The sequence below is a fragment of the Bombus terrestris genome, chromosome 18 (genome assembly GCF_910591885.1).
Source record: "Bombus terrestris chromosome 18, iyBomTerr1.2, whole genome shotgun sequence".
Lineage (NCBI taxonomy): Eukaryota > Metazoa > Arthropoda > Insecta > Hymenoptera > Apidae > Bombus > Bombus terrestris.
In genome coordinates this window covers 4,944,855-4,967,505 of record NC_063286.1, presented here as the reverse complement: position 1 = coordinate 4,967,505, position 22,651 = coordinate 4,944,855, and the positions used below count along the sequence as shown (strand labels likewise).

Below are 22,651 nucleotides of genomic sequence, written 5' to 3'. Positions count from 1 at the left end.
TGTACCTTATATATTTTTTTAATAGCATTTTACATAAGTTATGCGTTTTTTAAATATATTTTATGCTTTATATATATTATATACATATATTTAAAATTACGGACATTCAATATCTAATTAGAACGAATGTTCTGGATTCAAAGTAACAATTATTTACCTCTATCAGTACGCACACAATTCTATCAGTTTTCTTGCTCGAGAAGAGCATGTTGATTAACCAAGTACCCGTGGAATAACATTTTAGATACGAGAGAATTTTAAATAATCCTCAACAGCGTGATAATAGAGATAAGTTTCTTAATATTCGTGCAAACAATTGTGTTGTTGAATTGTAGCGGCACTCGACAGCAAACCTTTCAACGGTTTCTGACCCGTGGCTTGCTACACAAAGACCCTACCCTTCTGACAAGATGATTCAACTAGCCAAAGGACTATAAATCTTAGGATTTTTCTGGCTAAGGTCCTTCAAACGAACAAATAGTTCGTCTACGTTTCTTGAGCAGCCATCATCTTAACTTATATCGCGCTGCTCGATCGCTATCTTCACTTATCGTCTATCAGTCGAGTTGTAACAGAAAAGTGCGAATCGTTAGTTGTAGCCGCGAGTTCCACGTAAAGTGTCGAACGCGAGAATTGCTGATAAAAATGTTTTGTTGAAACATCTCCGAGTGTTTCTTTGGCACCCTGCACGTCCTACGCCAAAAACCACTTCAGGATATATTCGAGGATTACACGTATAATTAGGCTATTCATGACATAATTGTTTATTTCAAGAAATTATCTCTTCTACTTTCGCACTAAAACTATCGACCGATATGTACTTGTATACAGGTGATTAAAATTAAAGCAGTATCAGGAAAGTAAACAAGTACATATGTAGTATCGTGGACGAAAGGCTTAAGAGATACCGGGTGAATCAGAAACAACGTACCGACAGGTCCAACAATGTGTGACATCAAGCAAATCTCAATCCACGACAGAGACCAGGCCACACACCGAGGGCAACATGGCATTCAGAAGTCTACACATCCTTACATCCTTACGCATCCCTCAATAGCCTTAAGGAGCCACCATAAATCTTGGCATTTTCATAGTTAAGGTCCTTCGGACCAAAAACAAGCATCTTCTATTTCCAGTATTCTTTACGTTTTGTTTACTACGGAAGATACGGAAAGTTTGTTTTCCCACGTTCGGTATTTTCCTTTAGCAACTTTCTCTCAAGGACGGCTAGGACCTTTCCTAGTCCACCAGGGTTCTTGTGCTCCAATCGAAAGCAACGTCTATCGCCCTCGCTTTCCTAACCAAAATTGTCCTTAACGAATCAGCTCATCTCGTGGCCTCGGACACACCCACCCCTAGCTTTCCTCTGCCACAACATCGTCACAAAAGACCACTCAGTCTCTATCTTTAGAATAGTCAACACCTTTTACCCAGTTTCTACCCTTAGACCGGTCGCGTACTTAGCGTATCAGTGTAACTAGGTTTTACATAAAGTTGTTGGAGTAAGCTGTGATTTAGATGTGTTAATTCAGTGTATATTCCATTGTGATTGCTGAATTCATAATAAAGTTTAATAAAGGCAAAATTGATAGTTGTGCTACGACCCAGCTATTTTATTTTATCATCCAACCCTCAACTTTACGTGACGAATGACGATACATTTATCGTCGGTTCTTCGATCGAATAGTTACGCGGAAAAGACCCGCGTGACCTTGGACACGTGATGGGGCTAAGAGAAGAGACAAAGGGATGCTAAGGAAGAAAGACGAATTGACCGTCAGTTTTAGTTAAGAAGTTAAAGGGTGCGAAATACGTTGTGAAGAGAGTGTGGTCGTGCAAATTAACTATTTAATTGTCTTAATTATAGTACGTTATTGTATTTAGTTCACGTTAAACAACCATCGTTTCCAGTTTAACCAACACCTGTTTAATCCATTTTAAATAAACTAATTGTAGTAAGATCCTGCATATATATGTATATATATATAATTATGCTTTTGTCTCAATAAAAGTAAACATTAACATCATTAACATCAAATGAATAACAAACATACGTGCATATTTTAAGTAATCGCAAAAACAAAGTAGATATTATCCACTTTGATCATGGTGTGGTGCTTCCATATAATGTTTAATTATATCAGGATCATTTTTTTAATATTTACTATCTTGCACATATGTTGTAAATATTAAAAGAATTATCTGCGCACAAATTAATTTTTTGCGGTTTTATTTCACATGTATTTTTTATTTATTTTTATTGTAATTTTATTTATAATTTTACTATAATATTTGCTATTTCTATATATAGAGATGTATCCTTATTTTATTTGTTATCGAACTTTCCTTCGCTATTACAAGGTTTATAAAATAATTCAGTAATTATTAAGACGATTTTCAGGCATCGTCCATAAATGATGTTGTCAATGATTACACAGTGATATTAATTTTGAACTTCCACATTTTCAACATAATACATGAATAATTCATAGGGATAAACACATCATTAAAAAGGCAATAAACAATAAGTAGTAAAATCATTATTTTAAAATTTCATTTTCACTTTACGATCGAGAAGAATTTTATTTCATATTGAACGTTAACTCCAATTTACTTCGCTTCTCAACAAATTAATTTACCATTGGGTGTTACTGTTCATTTCCCAACGTTTGTTATCGTTTGCCATAAGGACGAATTAACCTGTCGAAACTTTTAACTCCCATTTAGCGAAATCGAATTCCTATGCAGGTGACAAGCGTGTCAATTCATCGATTATATATCGATCACAACGAGATTTGCTTCTCAGTTTTCTTTTTTTATTTATTTATTTATTTTTTATTATTCACAATTTGTCCATTTTAGACATTAGGTCGAATTCTTTGCTATTACCACGATAACGATATGTACAGGATTGAAATGAGAAATTTACGTGGCCAAATACGAGTTGTCGAAATAAATAGGAAAACTAAATAGAAGGAGGATTTGGTAACACTGAGCAAAGTCCATTCTGTACTGTATCGTGAAGCTGAGAGCGTGTTGGCAACTTTGTAATGATAAAATTGTTTTTCCTTCAAGATTTTCTGAGTGTTTATATTTATAGAAATGTAACACGCGTCTGCGTCGAAAATAGTCTTAAACCTAAATCACAGGAATTTTTGTGTGCACACAGTTTTCAAATCGATTAATGTACGTGAAATGCCATGAATTCTTACATCCCAATGTATGGAAAGGATATGAATAAAAGAAATTTTAACAAACGATGACAGTATCAGAAAACAGTACATACGTTAAATATCATTAGAATTGAACAATGTTAATTAACTATATGACGACTGACAATAATGTGGTTTGCGAAGTCGATACGCATCGCAAGAGAAACTAAATTATTTCTCATTGGTAGAAAACACAATGCAGTGGAAACACATACATAATTCTAATTGGTTTCTAACTTCAGGGCAGAGAACTTGCTGGTGATGATAGTAGGAGAATTCATCATTGAACTCTCAACTACCTGCGAGCTCGCGAACGCCCTCTTCCCGAGCACGTGACAGTTGTTTTCCGAAAAATGATAGTCATAGGTTTGAGGGATCTGGCACAGGTTAACTGAAAGTTTGGCAAAGCTCTACTCTACTCGTAATAGGATATTTAACGGGATTCAAATACGCAGGATTAATTTGAAAGTATTTAACCTTGACGTCTAGATTCGTGTGCGATTATCTAGAATAAAACACTTAAGAGGATCTATTAAATCTTTAAGACGATTGCCACGCGTGTTTTCAAGGAAATCTCCGTCAGGCCTCGCGTGCAGCAGTACCAAGCATTCTCTGCTAGGTGCTGCCATCTTTATTTTAGTAATGCGAGTCGCTCATGCAGTGGTCTCAAGAATGATCTCTCGTTTCGTTTGTTCGCAACGTTAAAACCACTAGCTGTTGTTGAATATAACGAAGGAAAGCGCGGTATAGATTATTCCGACCAAATGGTCTCTTATGCCACCACAATTAGAAAAGGAATCAAACGGTACAGAAAACTTGGCATCCAACTCCTTCTGGGAATTTCTGCTGTAAACGCTTTGACGGTTTACAAAATTGCAACGAGGAAGAATATAAATATTAGAATATTTAGATAATCATTAATTGCAAAATTATTAGGGTTGTCTGAAAATACAGAAAATCCTTGTCTTCGACGGAGTCAGCATAATATCGCCGTTTGGAAAAATGATTCCGGAAGAAGCATTAGACGCGCATGCAAACTATGTTGTGCGAATAAAAGACGTAGAATGGACCGAACAAAGGCACAAAAGAATTTGAAGAAAACAACAACTCATTGTCCAAATTGTCCCGACCAACCTCAGCTATGTATAGAATGCTTTAAAGTTTCACATTCTAAATAATTTTTTAATAAACCATTTTCGCATTACTTTTATAACAATTCAACAGTTTTATTATTATGGAATATCTTTTCAAATACCTACGACGATCCTTCGCAAGCAGTCAAATAAGCGCCACCCGAATACGCGTGTCGTGGCTGTCAACGTGTTAAAAATATTTAACTTTACACGAGCGATGCGATTTCGTTGTGACGACATTGATTACTCAGTATAGATGAAAATACAGGTTTTGTTAGTTTGCTATGCCCCTCTGCTTTGGTCTACTAGGTTGGTAGAGATCGCTGTACTGTGCTCGCTCAATATTCTGCCGCCGTATCACGCCGCGTTGATATAACCGCAGCCGCCGCAAAAGGTGGGACATTGCACGTGAAACGTGCAGCTGGTGCTTCTCTGTAACTGCCTATAAGAGGAAGACTACCGAAGTGCCCGCTCAGTACTCGGCAGAACCAAGGATCAGTCTGGGGACGAGGATTCTTGGAATCCGATCCGTACCAACACTCATACGATCATCGTACAAGACAGTGATGCGGAAGCTCCGACCTAGACCCTCCCCAGCAACGGAAGCATCGGAGCTTCGCAATTCGGAAGGTGATTGACGTCCTATTTCCTCCGGAGAACCCACTAGATGGCGATTTTGTATTATACAATTTTGTGTTACACACGCGATTATTTCTGGATATTCCTGTGGCTGGGGATAAGTCTCTTATCTACCAGAAAATGTTCCTCAAATAAAACACTTCGATCGGTTTTGTTAGGTAGATTTAAACTGTATATGTGAATGTACCAGGTATGTAAATATGAAACCGGAATTTTTGTAGAAAATACACGTTTATTGTATGAAAATGATTAAAAATATTTTATTCGAAGTATTGCCCATGCTAGCTATACATTTTTCCCACCTGTCTGGCAATTGGTGGATGCCACGCCAAAAAAACTGTCGCTCTTTTGAGGCAAACCAGTCATCCAGCCATTTTCGTACATTTTCGTAAGAAGCGAAGCGCTGGTCAGAAATTGCGTGTCCCATCGATGCAAATAAATAGTAATTGGACGGAGCCAAATCTGGTGAGTAAGCCGCGTGCGAAAGTGTTTCCCAACTGAACATTTCAATCGTTTCCTTGACCGGTTTTGCTGTATGTGATTATCATGGTGCATTATCATGAAGCAAAATTACTTTCTGTTGCCTTTTTTGATATTCTGGTCGTTTTTCACGCAAAGCTTGATTCAGATCGATCATTTGTTGTCGGTAGCGCTCGGTATTAACGGTTTCGCCAGGTTTTAACAGCTCATAATAGATCACGTTCCACGTTCCACGTTCTTCGTTCCTCACGTCAAAATTGCCACTTCTGACTTTTTGAAACCACTCAAAGCACTGTGATTTACCAAGAGCATGCTCACCGTAAGCTTCGACAAGCTTTCGATGCGATTCCGCAGCAGTTTTCTTCAAATGGTAACAGAAAATCAATGCTGTCCGCAAATCGTAGTTTCCAGCCACAAAATTCGACATGTTCAACGCTATTGCAAACTATGCTGTTGTATGAAACTTGTATTGTTCTGAGTCGAAAATGTTTGTGAGATGTCAAGAAAGACTTTTGGCATCAACGACGCAGTTTAGTGATAACTACATTATCAGCTAGGACCATGGCAAATTCCGGTTTCATATTTACAGACCTGATATGTGTAAGCGTGAGAGGGCGTCCAGATCAGAGTTGAGACAAAAGGCGGTTGGAAGCTGTTAGAAGAATCCGGAGGAGTCGGTTGACAACAAGTGTGTGTGCAAGAAGATTGTCAAGGTCTTCAGAGTGTAATATATACGTCGGAGATGAAAGGAAACCGCATCCTTTCCTTTGAAATTTTGAGAAAATCCTCTAATACTTCAGCCTAGCTTCTATCATATCATGACAGTTGTCATTCAATCTGATTGTAATTGTTCGAGATTTGTGATAGTGAGATTGGGCTCGAGGCGACACAACTGGTCGTCACGGGATGGACGTTTTGCCTGACGGAGGTTGTATGGTTCTTGCTAGAAATGTGGTTGTGGCGGCATACTGCCTCAAGAACGGTCCTAGCCACGTGTGATTTTACCTCACAGGTGCCAATATAATGGGACACACGTTGTATTAATAATGAAACTGCCTAGCAACGGCGATTGGAACTTTCTCGATACTTCTAACGAGTATTTAACAAACGGACGCAATTGTAAAGCGAGGAAAATTTTCATCGGTCTATTATTCGTGCGATCGCCTTGGAAAGTTACATCGAGCTGTTTACACCGAGCGTCCCAGCAATTGTATCTTGTGATTAAAAATCCGTTCAGCTTTTTTGCTTCGGATGACCAATCATGCACGCCAGGACACCCTTTTTTTGGAGCCCCACTTTGCCAGCTCATAACTTTGTAAATTTTGAGTTTTTCTTTCCGGTTAATTTTTTATATAATCTTAAAATATCAATAAACAAATGATAAAAAAAAATGCATAGTAAAAATATGTTTTGTTTCGTTTGTACAGAGCTTCAAGAGACTAGAATACCCCCTTAATATTGTGCAAGCTAATGGAATTATGTGTACATTATATGTACTGCAAGAAAATTATATGTTGCTCATATAGGTCATTATATGACCTCCATAGTGTGAACCTTCGGTTTGGTGGAGATTCATAGAAAGAATTTGCCATGAAAGTTACCTCGACCTTGAAGATCAAGGCCAATTTTTCTTTATTCTATCGTACTGTATTCATCTCTATTCATTATTCTATTCCATTGGTTATTGCGTTGACATTATTTACAATATGTTCATACTTCGCAGTGAAATAGAAAGTAAATAGCGTGATCTTAACGAGGAAACAGGAAATTATTTCTTAGCACATGAAATAACCGACTCTAACTAGAATGAAGCTAATTAATTTCATGATTTCGAAGTATTACAAACGTACTTATTCCATGAAGAAACTTTTGTAGCAGAAGTTAAATAGCGTTGAAGACATTAACTCCATATCTGATTTAACATCAAACAGAATTCTCCATAAACTGCATGACGAACGAGTACTTGCAGAAACGTAAAAATTACGAGGACTTCTTTCGCAAAGAAGCGATTAAGGTCTATTTCCTACGACCAATGTGTAAAGACACGGGTCAAAGCAACTTGCAGCGACCGGTCTATCTACAGAAACGAACGAAGTACACCTCCAGAATGAATGTTGCAAAGCAACCGTTCAATTCCATCGCATCCAGTAGAGAAACGATAAAAGGTACAATAAAATAATGAAATCGGTAAATAATAAGTATTTTGCGAGAAACTGGAAAAACGTTGCAAACAGAACCAATCGCTGGAGAATCCAATTACTAAGAAGTTGATGTGTTTTAAACAGTGTCCAAATATTAATTGAAGCCACCCTGGAATTTTTCAATTTTAAAATCTTTAGATTTTCAAACATTCTCTAAAAATGTTTAAATCGCAAAATTTTGTAAAATTTTGATATCAGGCTACGTTACTCATAATTAAATTGTGAAGAATTACCATTTTTTCAATATTGTTGCGAGCCTTTGACAATCATATTGTAGAACCAACGCCAACGTGCGTCGCGACTGGCCTTGACTGGGAATAAGACGACCGGTCCATAGCAATATCGATTTAATATTCGAGGATAGAGGTCACTTCTGGAATTTCGAACCGTGCGAACATTTTTTGATCTTCTTTTATATTATATAAACGAGTTTGCTAAGTGTAAAAAGCGCATTCTGTCAAATCGTGCCACAGACACGCAACAATATGTTAAATTGTATACCGTATAATTAATTATGTATATATAAATGAGATATGTCTACAAATATTTAGTAAAAGTATCATGTTTTCTAAATATTTAATTTTTACAATCTATAATTTTAACCACCATTTTAAAAAAATGAATTTCTTTTCGTAATACAAATAAATAAAAAATAATACAAAATGTAGTTCCTCAAATGAGAACAGTTTGGCGTTTGTTATGAATCCAATTCTAAGATAAAAATTTTTAAAGAACGGAGACGGTGTACGAGACAAAATTTCCATAGATGAACTTCAACTTTTGTTATAAACGATTTAAAAAATAAATAAAATTTAGTCACCTTGGTTTCGTGAATTATCTAAATTTTGATCTGTAAAGTATGCATAATTAGTTCCATAATTCTAATTTTACAAAAATTCTATTTTGTTTGCCTTGATAATTCCGATCTTTTTTATATTCCTTATATTCCTTTAACCCTTTGGGTGCTGTGGGCGCATATAGGTATCTGGCGAAAGCTATCGGTGTGGACTAAGGACATATATATGCGCTTTCTGTGAGTGCCCGGCATGGGCTAAGGACGCATGTATGGGTTTTTCAATTTTTCCGAACACCTACGCAGAAGTAATACTATTATCTATTTTTAGAAGTAATACTATTATTATTACATTCACACTGTTTGTGTGAAATAAATATAAATGCATTCCTTACGGCAGTAAACAAATGCCAATAGTGCCTCGTTATTGTTGAAGTGGTCACCACTTGTAAGAAAACTCTACATCTGGTTTTTTTAGTTTTCTCAAGCACTGAATTTTTCACACACAACTAAATTATTAACTTGTTATATTACTAAATTATTAACGTGTTATATTTACTAAATTTAGTTTTCTAGTTTATTGTTTTCTAGTTTATTACCCAAATTCTAGTTAACTGTAAATTTCAATGTTTATAATAAATAATTAAAAATAACTAAAAGATAACGCTCTTGAATCATTTAATCTCGTGCAAAAAAATTACTATAACTTATTACGATTTGCGCTTTGAATAGTCAATCAACACAGTTCAGTCTAATGAAAAAGTATTCCGTCCACAGCGATCGTCAGCGCTAGACGCGCGCCGTCCGTATGATATAGGCCGCGAGTATTCAGCACTCAAAGGGTTAATTAATTAAAAAATTAATTTCTTAACAATGAAATCTCTTTGTATTCGGCTACTAATATCTTGAAAAATTTAATGCACTGTACGAAGAAGTAGGAAAAGACTCATCTGTCTTTACTGTAAGAGGAATCTTTAATATTTACAGCAAATATTTAAATATATCTCTCTTTAGATAAATATGACTTACATAATAAAATAAGCTAGGTGTGTAACTTTTAAGGCGAACTTGTAGAACCGTTCCGTCCTTTTCGATTTGATGAACATTTTTGATGAACTTTTGATAAATTTTTTGCTATACAAATTTCCGAGATATATAAAAAAATTGCACTACAGTGTATTTCTGCCTATAGTTGTGCGTCAGAATTGGTCGTCGCTTATCTTCGGTTTATAAAAGATGAGCCCCGTGCACAACGTGCATATGCGAGGCTGCAAAAAATGTTTATTCATTTAACTCATTTGCATAATGGCCCTACTTAAGAGGACTGGCCCCTATGACCGCGCGCGGTCGGTCGCAGGTGCAGTAAATGACATCCGAATTCTTCATAGAGTTTATAGAAAATTTACTGTTCAAAACGATTGACAGACGATGTTACTTCGCAAACGTCGCATCTTACATTCTTTATAACAGAGGAAAAAAGAAAAAATTATTTATTTAACAAAAAATAGGAAATAAGAAATTAAGTCATATTACTTCTCGTGGAATTCTTTAAAATGGTCAATACAATAAACTGATATAGGCGAGATACTGACAAACGCGACCTCTCAGTTAACTAGTTACAAAAAGCAGTAACTAGAAGATTGTTCTAGATGCAATCAATAGACTCGATCGATATTTTTAGATGCTCCTCTGCTTTTTTCCCTAGTCCATGTAAGCGCGTGCAATAAAGGTTTTCTCGGCTCAGAACGGCGTGATAGATTTATCCGTGCAATATTGTGATCCTACCTCTGAATATGAAAATAACAACAGAATATTTCACGCAAGTGTAACATCAACAAACATCTCCAACCGACTCAGGAAACCTGAACCGCCTTGCACACGACACCGACTCCCAAAACAAAGGAAATGAACTCGGCACGTAGAGATAAGATAAACGAACGTCTAGAAGAACTGGGTGTTGAACGAGGCTTCAGTCTTTCGGTAACGGTCTAAACACTTGTAATCTTATTATAGAATAAAGGTATCTCGAACTCTGGTTCAAGAACCCAACATTTGTTTATTATTATTTTCCTGTCATTTTTACGTGACACAAGCGTTGCTGGCCGCTCCGCGGTGACTGGATTGGAAGATCTAGCTCATACCTACACCCCAATACATTGATATCTTTAATTGTGTCGTAAGTTGTAACAGACACGAGGTCGGTAGCTCGCCTAACCTTCGTTTATAAACAAAAGATACTGAAACAGAAGGCAACCAGTGTTGGATGTGCTGCCACAGACACACAGCTATAGCCATAATTCACGGCAGTCTTTTGCGAATATTTTAGAAACTTAGGTCGACCGACGGTTACATATATAGAAAAAAGTTGTTCAACATATTGAGCTTCACAATATATTCAAATATCATCGAAACCAGAGAGAATGAAACTGTTCTACAAATTGAACATCTTTTAAAAGTGAATCGAAAGCATATATTTAAATTCATGGCGATAAAAGTAAACATATCTATTCGGAGCGAGTTGGACGTGTTTGTAAACTGAATGTCGTCTCGTTTCAGTTTGTGTGGTTTAATATGTAAATACTTGTGAAATAGTTGTTTGGCCTAATACGAATCAATTACATTAGGACAGTAACGGACGAAATCCTCAACTACAAGTAACACATAACTACAACAAATAACACCAAAACATGGATGCTGCTGACTACAAAAATATTCAATTAGACGAATCAACGAATCCAACGAAAACTGTAAAAGTAAATGTACCTTTATCATGTTCAGTGGTGTCACGGGGTGTGTTATCCATTTATCAAGGAACAAGTGATTGTTATGGATACAATCGATAGTGTCTCTATTAAGGAATATACTACGATAGCAGTGATTAAAGTAATTTCTCCAATGATATTAAATTTGCTTCTGGAGTTTCGAACGATAAGATTTGTATATATACCTTTCCAACCAATAACTCATGGAAAAAGTTATAGACTCAAATGTAAACATCAACATTGGCATTCATCTGTTCCGACTACTCGACCACTTATTTGAAAGACTTACAAGGAAACCCGAGATGACTAATATAAACAAATTTTGCTGAAATTCTCTACAAGTGTTCATTGCAACGATAAAACAGTTGATTGAACAAACAACAACTTTAACCGATTACTTGGTGAGATACTATACAACAGTTTACTAACAAGGGAAGTTCGACAACTCGAAAATTAAAAGAAATTTGGAACTTTGTACGAATGTAGTAATAACGGAACAATTTTTTTTCCTGCTGAAAGAAGGTCTTAGGGATGAAAACATTCTCCCGAAAAAATTGACTCTTCATATTATCGTACATATTTAAGAAATTATATAAGATATAGAGAGAGATAGTTACATCAAAAGTTGTAGTGTTTTTTATGGTCTCTATCGTGCATATGAGAAATTTGAAGAAATAATTTATTTTCAAAATTTACTCCACGTTACCCCCTCACATAAGTTTTGTTTTTTGTTATCACACAATTTCCATGAGTTGTTATATATATATAGTGTATACATAATAGTATATACTATATATATAGTGTCAATGTAATAGAGCAATGTAGTTAGAAAATCAAATTATGTTACCTAAATCTGGAACAGGTTTTCGGAAAGGTAGGACTTTGTTCTGATAATTTGGTTGCTTTCTTCTTTAGAAATTGCAATAAAACAAGGTGGGGATATGCAAGGTGCATTTTTAGGTGTCCAATCTATTTTTGACAATATTAATTGCACTCTGCTTACTCAAAAATTAATCAAGAAAGGCTGCTCTGTTATATTTTATAATATTATAAAATTCATTAAACGTCTAATATTTGTAAGAAATATTTTGACTAAAATTGATAGTCCTTAAAGGACTATCGTAAGACTGATATGGAAAGGTCTACCATAGGCGGAGTACTAAGTCCTTTATTATATGATTTTTATATCAAAATTATGAAAAACATTCCTAGGAACGTTCAGATTTTAGAATTTGCAGATGGCATTGCTGTTTACTGCAGCACCACTTCTATTAACGAAAGTAAGAAACAAAAGTTGCTCGAAAATTTGATTAAGATTGCCAAATCTAATCTCAGGTGTATCGGGCTCGATCTAGCGCCTCACAAAATAATAATAAACCACTACCTGGTAAAATTGAAATTAAAGTAATTACTGGGAATAGGAAAAAAACTCGTCAATTTCAATGACCTTACAATATGTTATCGAGATAAACTTCCTGAACAACTTTTTCCTGTACATATGGCCGCCGCTCTACGCCATTGTTTTCAAGATACTCAGAAAACACTTCAATTAAATGCAGGTTATAGTTACATTTCAAGCACTACATTTTTATATAACCCAACGCAAGCATAGCTCACAGATGAAAAAGATAACTTCCCTTAGTATTAAATAAATAAAAAGGAAAGTCAAACGATTAAACCGTGATTGTATCAGAGAGGGGCGAAGGGAGTGTCAGGCAGCAAGTTGGCATTTGTCGCGACATTGAGCGGCGTATGAACATACAAACGAGCGGCAAAATCATGCCGCTATTTCATGCTTTTTTCCATATTTTATCATAGATATATTTCTATAATCTTTATGATTGTTTTATCTTATCTTATCTTATCATAAAATCGGCTAACGCTGCGCCTCAGTTGTCAAAGATTCGATATCAAAATAATCCTTCGTATTCATCGTTACTATCTACTTGGAGACTTGTTAAAATACTAACTTATTTCGTGTAAATATATCACTTTGGTTTATTTTTTCTCGCTTTATTGTCACGTGTTTTACCGCCATCGTCGCTTGGCGCTCGCTGCTCTCTGCACAATCGCTGTCTTGTAGGGTTGCCCAGAGTAATATCCGGTTGCCATAGGTGGCAGCTAATGTCAGCGTGGAACAATTTTCAATGAATCTATTGATATATGGAATGCTACACTTTTTTCTAATCTTCAATTACTCAAAAATGTAACAGATATACCCACCGTCATTGAAAAATTGTTTACAGATCAAAAATTTGCAAAATAAATAGTTAAATAATACATATTTGTAGTATTAAACATAAATTGCTATATAATGTCAAAACTAAAGTTTATATGTATAGGAAAAAGTTTTTCAGAATGTTGTCCTTGACAACATCATTTAAAGGTTACTGAAATCCTAGTAATTGCTAGAATTGAAAATCTCTCATTATCAAATCAAATAAACCTGTTAAGTTCAAGAGTATCAGTTTTAAACATGAAGATTTTATGCGGAAGAAATACTTCAGCTTCTAAATAATATTATGAAATTTCTTTCTGGTATTCTCATGGAAGCCACACCTAAAACTTTGATGTTAATCCTTAAGCTCTTAAGGATGTTATAAGGCCTATTATGGAATATAATCGCGTTGTATACTGCAAACAAATAATGCTAAAGTCGTATCATATTTAATTTTCTGCAATAGGATTGATAATAGAATGTAGCATAAGCACGCCTACTAATATCTTGTTAAGTGTCGCGAATCTCGTCTCTTTTCATGATAAAACTAATTTTCCTTGTCAAAAATAGCTCTTCAAACGTAATTCTCTAGAAAACTTACTTTCAAACAAAATTTTGTTTAAGAAGAATGTAATATATCTCATTGGTTTACTAGAAAGCCAAAGCGCGAGAAAGTCCTTGAAACGAAAACTTTCTCAATATAGTAGAGCCACGACACGATTCAGTGTTTAACGAAAAACATCATATTTTTACTTTCGACTACAATATCATTTAATTAATATTCTACTTTGCAATGTTAATTTCTTAATCCTCTACTAACATGTTTCATTAATTTTAATTTTTCGAATATTGTTGCAATTTATATAAACGGTAGTAAAATAGAGAACAAAAATTGTTGTTCACAGTTGAATGTCTCATTTGCTTAGATGTAAAAGTATCAATTTTTACAACAGAGTGTAGTACCATTCATCGAGCTTCAGATATTACCAAATTATGTGATAGGACGAATTTTCTTAACGTCACTGACTCCTTAAGTGTAATTAAATCAATACAGAAAACAACTAGTTGTCGTAGCACCAATATCCAACTTATTAAGATTAAAAATAAATATGCTACGTTTGTAGCAATAATAATCAGAAGTTTATTAAGTTCATGGAGATTTTGTTAATTTGTCAACAAATGTCACTCTAGTCACTATAATTTAGACGCGCCATTATGATGCAGAATCTTAAGTTTTGAATCATATCATCTGGCAATAACCAGACAACAAATATAAACATAGACTATTACTAAGAATGCTTCTTAGACGCAAGGTCTGTCCTTCCACTTTCTATTAATTCTTTATTATGTGATTCTGATATCGAAGGTCTGAGATTTATTTATAATTTGTGTTGTAACGTTCTGTAAGAATCTAATTGAATTTAAATAAGTAATAATGCATTGCAAAGTTTTTTATGTTAACTATATAAGTTCCTACTATAAGTGCGAAATTATGTATCATGATAATACATATATTATCCAAACTCTGTGCGAGCATACCATATATGCTATATAAACTATATCTCATTTAAAGTATCTAATAAATAAATATCTAGTTTTATAGAATAACCTTTGAAGTAATTTTGTATGTATGTATAGTTATTCATTAGTATGAATAATTATTTTATTGAAGAATTTCAAAATGCTATTTCATACCTCATAATTCTTGAATTATGTTTGTATTAAAATAATTTAAATATTAATAATTATTGTGACTTTTACGTTTTATAGTGTAACGTGTTATATATAAAATTTTACATTACATTGTAAAAGACTTAGTGTCACAAATACAAAAATAAACAAGGAAAAATTAAAATTTGAAAGTGATATTAACCATGAAAATTTGTTCTTCTTTTTCATATTTTAATTTAATTTAATACCTTAATAAGTTATAACAACACTCGTGTTGATTAATTGGAAAATATATGTTGAAAAATCATCTTTATATTTTAGAAACATTTTATAAGAACAACAAACAAAATACATATACGTACAGAGATTGGACAAAATAATGGAAAGACCTCTTATATGTCACACGTGTGTAATATGTATTATGACATATAAGAGTGATGTTCTCATTATTTTGTCTGACCCCTGTAATTTGTTATGAGAGTACTAGAATATTAACATGTAATACTGTATTAACATTCAGTATTCAACATTTGTTTACATTATCTGAATTGAAATGTTTTTTATCTTGTATATATAGCATCCTTCAAAATTTTAATAATATTATTTACACGCGTTTGAAAAGCCCTATCTTTATTTTAAACCGACATAGATATATTTAAAAATTTTCAATCTTATATCGCCCCGCGTGATCCGTAGCGTGAAAGTAAAATTGGTAATTTCCTTCAAATCAAGGTAATTTAAAACGTTTTATTTGAAACCGTAATTATTTGAAACGTAATTATTTGAAACCGTGTTTACAGTATTTGAAGTGAATGACAGTTAAAGCCACTAAAAGCAATATTTTGCGAAAACTTATCTAACCATGTTCTTATATATACCTAGTTATGTTTTTATAACGATATTAAGACAATTTAAATTGTAAACAAAGTCGGCAGTTGAACAAACGTTGCGGATCTTCCCAAACATTTTCAAAAGAAACACCCCGACGCTTTTTCATCTCCGATAGATAAAATAAATGAAGCTACTCAAAGAAGTCAGTAACAATAATTACCGTTCGTCTATCGAATAATAATATTACCGTTCGTTTATCGAGTAATAATAATTATTATCGATTGTTTATCGAATATTATTAATTAATTACCGTTCGTCAACCGAATAATTACCATTCGAGTTACCAATGAGCCACCAGTTACCAGTCGAGTTACCAGTGATAATTACCAAGAGTTAGTTATCACTTTGTCTATCGAAGAGTTAGTTAACATTTTGTCAACCGAAGAATCATCATTTAAATATTAATAATTAATTAATTAGTTAATTTAAATATTAATAATATATTAATTAAATAATAATAAAACCAAAAAATCATCAATTTATCAACCGAAGAATTTTATATCCGTCAGTATGTCAGTCAATTGTCAATATCGAAATCGAGTAAAATTTGAATAAATCATTACATATTGTTAATTTACTTTTCGAACAACTTTAATCCTCTCCCTTGTCAGTATTCCCGCACATAGCAGGTTAGCCGAAAGTGGAGCTTATTGCCAGTTGCATTAAACGTCAATCAACGCTACCTTCTCGTCGGTAACTAAATAGGACGTAACATAGAGCATAAAAATTCTATTGAATTTTAGCGTATTTTAGACACGTTGAAAATTTTAATAATTACAAAGTTGCACAAGTTTCACAAGATGATACATGTAGTTCATTATTAATTGAAAAAATTTCTAATTCAAAACTGATGAAACGCAACGAAGTGTCTTTTTGTTACGATCAGTTTCTGTAATTTTGTAAATCCAAGTAAAAGTATATCTTCACACACACATACACACACACTCCTTCAGATAAGTTTCCTTGCTACCAATGTCATATCGTCAATAAACTAATATCTGAGTCCCAAAACAACGTTATATTAAGCCCATTTTTTTTTAAATAAAATTTGTTGCGTTTCCTACACCAAATTTTTCACTCTTTACGGTGATAAAAATTTTTCCGTTCTAGGTCGTCTACTTTAAATATAATAGTGTAAAGATGATATTAAATCCATATTTTGTTACAAAGGTTACATAACTTCGATTTGTTCTCCCCTAAAATTAGAAAATTGTAACTCAGTACATTTTGATTCTGGGGTCTAGATATGTATTTATGTATAACTTGAATTTTTTTCATGTATTATATATGTAGTATCTTAAATAGGTCTAGAGCAAGCACAAGTAAGGATGTTTTATTTGTTAACGGGTTGATATAGTTTGTGTATTTAATAACGATGAATATAATGATAAAGCGTGGCAGATTATTCACTGATAAACAATGTCAACGTGTTCGTTCGGCTTAGCGGCTTTAGACACCCGACCTCTCGACGTGTGCTCTTAGAATCTTCAAAAAGGACTGACTTGACCTTACATCATTTCTTGGTCTTCTCGGGGAGACGACCCCCACTACGCTCGGATCACGCCACCGTTCGCGCCTATCATCACGTATGCCGCCTTCTTTGTGGATTGAAACAACGGACCGAAATCGACGTTTCTGGAAATCACTGCTTGGCGACAACTATGCGCTCGTCGATACATTGTATATCCCTCGTCGGGCAGATAAGGTGATCCGCCTGCGACATTATAGGGCCGCGAGCGACGGCCAGAAACGCGACCCATACTAAAGCCTAGCAGCGTAACAAAACGTACACCCCCCTCTTTTTTGATACTACATATATAATTATTGAGATATGTATAATTTTATGTGTTAGGCTAGATTGTCTGCATAGTAGTATACATGTATGTAAATATGAGTGTATGGAAGTATGTGTGTCGCGGCGTCTCGAAAACAAAGGAAGGTAAATTGTACAGTTAACAGTCTGGTATTATGATCGGCTCAGTTCAAAACTGGAGATAAAGATGTGGCGGCACTCGGCAACAATATATATCGCCGAAACGAAGTGCCTAATGAACCATCAATATCCCAACGGTGGTGCCGCCGAACGTTCGAGAAGAAGGCGTGCGTGGCAACAGTAGCGGACGCCCAACAAACTTGAGGATAGTGGGGATATTGAGGGGTGACAAAAGAAAAATAACCGAATCCGATCGGAAGTCGAGTGGTGAGAGTCAGTCTTGAAAAGTCACGCCTAGAGTTCGAAAGTAAATTGTAAATCAAGTGTTAGAAAAAATAAGGTTTCTTTTTTTTTTATTTTTCATCTTAAATTTCTTGTTTTATTTTTTGTTATTTTACGTGACACTGGTATGGAAGAAGGTGAGACGCGTGCAAGTGTGTATCGATAAATATCTTTGAAATCATTTATCAAGTGAATATATACCTATTTTAATATAAATTCCAAGTGTAAATTTAGTATTCCTATACTATTATTTCGGCAATTAAGATCCAAAATTCTCAACAATAATATATATAATGTTAATGGAAATGCTAGAGCCAAATCTTTGTATCCTAACTTTCTTATCGTTATACCTCATTTACAATGTTTTAAATCTTTTGTTAATTCTTAAAAAGTGTTTATTTCAACAATTATTTGTAATTTGCGAAAAAGGTATTGTATAATCCAAAATAATTAATTATGAGATAACAAATGCTATTCTAAAAATTCTCTCAAACAATTTTTCAATAAGCTCATTTCATATTACATACCATTTTGTTTTTAGTATTTTAACTAATTTATTTCCATATCTGATTTCCTGTCTTCTCATTGCTGATTCGAAATCGTTTCATATATGTTCTATAGTATTTTATTCACAAATATGCTCATCGAAATATTTCTAAAACGTTTATGAACCACGAGAAACTACAAACATACAGCGCCGTAAAAGACTTTGGAAGACTTGTTTCTACATAACACCAATTGAAAATATTTCTTAAAAACATAATAAATTATGTACATACGTATTTACATAAAACATTATAAAATGTCACTATCGTAGATGACCTACGACTTTCGCACATTACTGTCTATTATTAAATTGTCAACAATCATGCACGTATAATTTACCATTTGCGAATGTTTTTATGCTACACAACGCTTCACGTTTTCCGTAATCGAATCCGTACTCGATTCGTTGCGAAACAATCGCATACTTCCCCTAATGTGAACGATTGCGTTTCATGTCATGCACAATGAGCAAATTTCATGCCCTGTTTCGTTCGAACAGCGGTATGCCACGAAAATAATTCGAGCAGCTTCGCGTGAATAAAAAAAAGGAGAAGCGATTGATTATTTAAAAATTTGCTTTCGTAAAATGTCCTGTAAAATCATTGTTCAAAAGATAAACATTCTTTACGCGAATAATCACGTGAAAAAAAGAAAAATGACAGGTACACTACGGAGCATATACATTTGGAATAATTTGTACACTTCTAAATTATTGTAAATATATAAAATATATTTCAAATGAAATTCTAATCTAATTTTGGCCTCTAATCTCACCTCAAACTGCTGTACATAGTTAATATAGTGGCTCTCACGAAAGTATTTGAAAACTTGCCATGGAAAACTTTTACATATGTGTACTGCCACGTCCATTTTATCTCGAAACGCTCAAATATATCGAAAAATATGAATGGCGCGAAAACTGCCATATTACACATATCTCGATAACGAATAATATGAAAGAAATACTTGAATAATAAAAAAGACAGGTTCCTATTTAAAAATTTTAATGATCTCCATAGTACGTTTTAAAGTCGTCAAAAGATCAATAGACAAGAGAAATGCTTTTTCAAGACATTTTTTCGTACCATTCATATTGTTTGGGTTATTCGAGCATTTCAAGGTAAATCGGACATACTATACATTCTGCGTCTTATATAAAATATTTTGAAATTTCATTAGTATTGTAATGAGACACGACTATCATGATTATATTGATCAAATTTGAAATCAATCTGATACTATATATAGAAGTGACAAAGTATGTATGTATAATAGCTGTTAAAAATGTAAAAATGTAAAAAACTTGATAAATAATTGACCGTTTAGATAGTTTTATGATCCTTTTATTTGTGTAAATTATGTTGCACCAACTGCTCATGGTTTTATGATCTTTGCGAAATGTATACTTGAACAAAATATTTTATAACTTCCATGTACATTTTCGAACTTGTTTCAATTTACCCATGCAACAATGACAGTCATGTCTCGCAGCGCTAATGAAACATCAAAATGTTCCTCATCAGACGTATAATACATTTATAAAAGTTTCTACAAGTATTTGCATACATTCGTAAGTCGCTTGCAGATATTCGCAAAATTTTGATATTAATGATATTGGTTGGTATTAATAAATAATTGATGATGAATAAAAATTGAGCGTCCAGAGACACCTCAGTTGACATACTTCATATGTGTTTGTTCGGTTTTGAAATTTTAAACTGATTAAAGTGTTTCAAAAGTTCATAGAGATGTTGTGCAGAGTGAGCTGCTTAATAGAGGTAAATGTGTAATTTCAGCGATGCAGTTATATTCTTTTTTTCAGTTTAAAGATAGAACATTTGATCTCACAGTTATGACAAGAGATAAACAGTTAACGCTAAAGAAACGTTCATCGGTGATAATTTTGAAAATATAGCAGAAATATCGATTTTCTTATTTGCACCAGGTATCCAAATATTTATGCGCGGTAGTGTAGATGAAATGTGAATCTAACAGATCGCAAATAAAAAAAAATGGATATAGATAGAAAAAGAAGAAAATGATTAGCATGTAGCATTACCTTGGCAGGCGTCTCTGTAGTGCTGAGAATTTGACGGCGGTGGAGGTGCGTTCGAGTATTCTATGGATGAGCCGAAAAAAAGGAAAGTAATAATTAGCTGCACTACGATTACCATGAAACAATTATCACTCAGCATTGTGAGTTCACTGTGAACATTGAATGCTGACTTGGGTTAATGGATTGCACTCTTGCTCGGCATTAATCGATATTGGTATCCCAGAACAAATCACGTCTCCAACGAAGTATTTAACAGGAAACACATTTCAACATTCAGATCATATTTTCAAAATAGTTCTATTAATATTCAGCATTTGACACTTGCGTCGAGGTACGCGTCTATTACAGGATCAAGACCGATCGAGAAAAGTTCGAGCGGGATATCGGTATCTGCAGAGTGTACCCGTACTGTTTAGGTTCTCGAATGTTTCGGGACTCGAAAACTCGACTCGGATATAAACATGAATGAACACCATAGCTGCGAATTGGCTCGGCCAAAATCGGACGCGATCGGTTCGTGAACCCGATAAGAAGAGATGGGAAGAAATATTCTGCATGCTAAGGCTATAAAACGTTTGACTTTTTGTATGGAGTTTCTAGCGGACAGTTTTAGTTTTTCTTTTTGTTTTTTTAGCTTACTTTTGTAATAAAATTTGTATTAAATTTTTTATTAAATATTTTTCTACTCTAGCTTTATGCTTTATTCTTTATGTAAAGTTATTAAAGTATTTTTAAAGTGACAATAATCCTTCAAAATTTTAAATATAATATTTATTCATATAGATATACTGTTTATTCCATCTCCTTTTAATACATACATAGCTGAATCTATCAGGCTCAACAACCGATTCCGTCCAACTTTCGCCGAGTTGATGCAAAGTTACATTGCCCCTTCCTGCTCGTTCCCGAGTCGAACCTCGGGATTCTAAACTTTCGAGTATACTGAGATATATTGAGATCCCACCTGAACTTCTCTTGGCTGGCCCATCCCTAAATTCAAGACCCGATATTCGGGTCGATCCGCACATCTGGCGTCGGTTAATTCTTTAATTTTTAATTTTTTTTCGTTATTAATATATTCCTTTAGATTAATTAATTTAATTCTGTTAGATTCTACGCGTATTTTTTCCTTAAATTATTACAATCTGCGAACGAGAGGAAGACGTTTTGGGAATTTGATATTTTTTTATCGTGTTTCTATGTGATGTACTAGATTTGCATTTTTAACTACAAACCTGTGGAAGTTATGTTATGAAATTTTAAATTATCTAAACAATATTTTGAACGATACAAGTTACATCCTTCTTAAAATTATTCGTAGCAATTTAAAAGATTGGATAGAAACTATTAAAATTAATAATTGAAAATTAAAAATTAGGAATAAAAAGTATTTAGCGAGAAAATATTACTATCTAAGTATCAATTACTTCTCCTAATTGATTATTTGGTGAACGACAAAATAAATTATTCTTTTTGAAATGTTTATTACAATAAAAGAAAAATTTCTGAATATTTGTTCATTTAAATTATTTCAAACTTTATATTATACATTCAATTATTTATATTTGCAACTAAAGCGTATTAAAAAAAGTTCTAAGAACTTGAATGATGATAAAAAAGAAAGTACTTTAAAATCCAACAAATATGTTGCTTCCTCCCAAAGGAAATAATTGTTTTACCATTTCTATCATAAAATAAATAAAATGGGGAATTTCGCATGAAAGATAATTTAGCTAACAAGAGAAATATTTTCGATTAAGCCTAAAACACACGATTATAGGCCCAAATATATAAATACGAAACTGGGAATAATTTTAGCAGTTATGAATATTCA

The 22,651-nt window shown here is 33.7% G+C and overlaps 1 protein-coding gene across 1 annotated transcript in view; it reads right to left on the bottom strand.

Moving 5' to 3' along the window:
- LOC105666782 overlaps positions 1-22,651 on the bottom strand; it is a 360,020-nt gene that overhangs the window by 60,109 nt on the left and 277,260 nt on the right. The window contains exon 24 of the mRNA XM_048414120.1: positions 20,821-20,880. Within this exon, the coding sequence (XP_048270077.1) occupies positions 20,821-20,880 (60 nt within the window). The remainder of the gene's footprint in view (positions 1-20,820; positions 20,881-22,651) is intronic.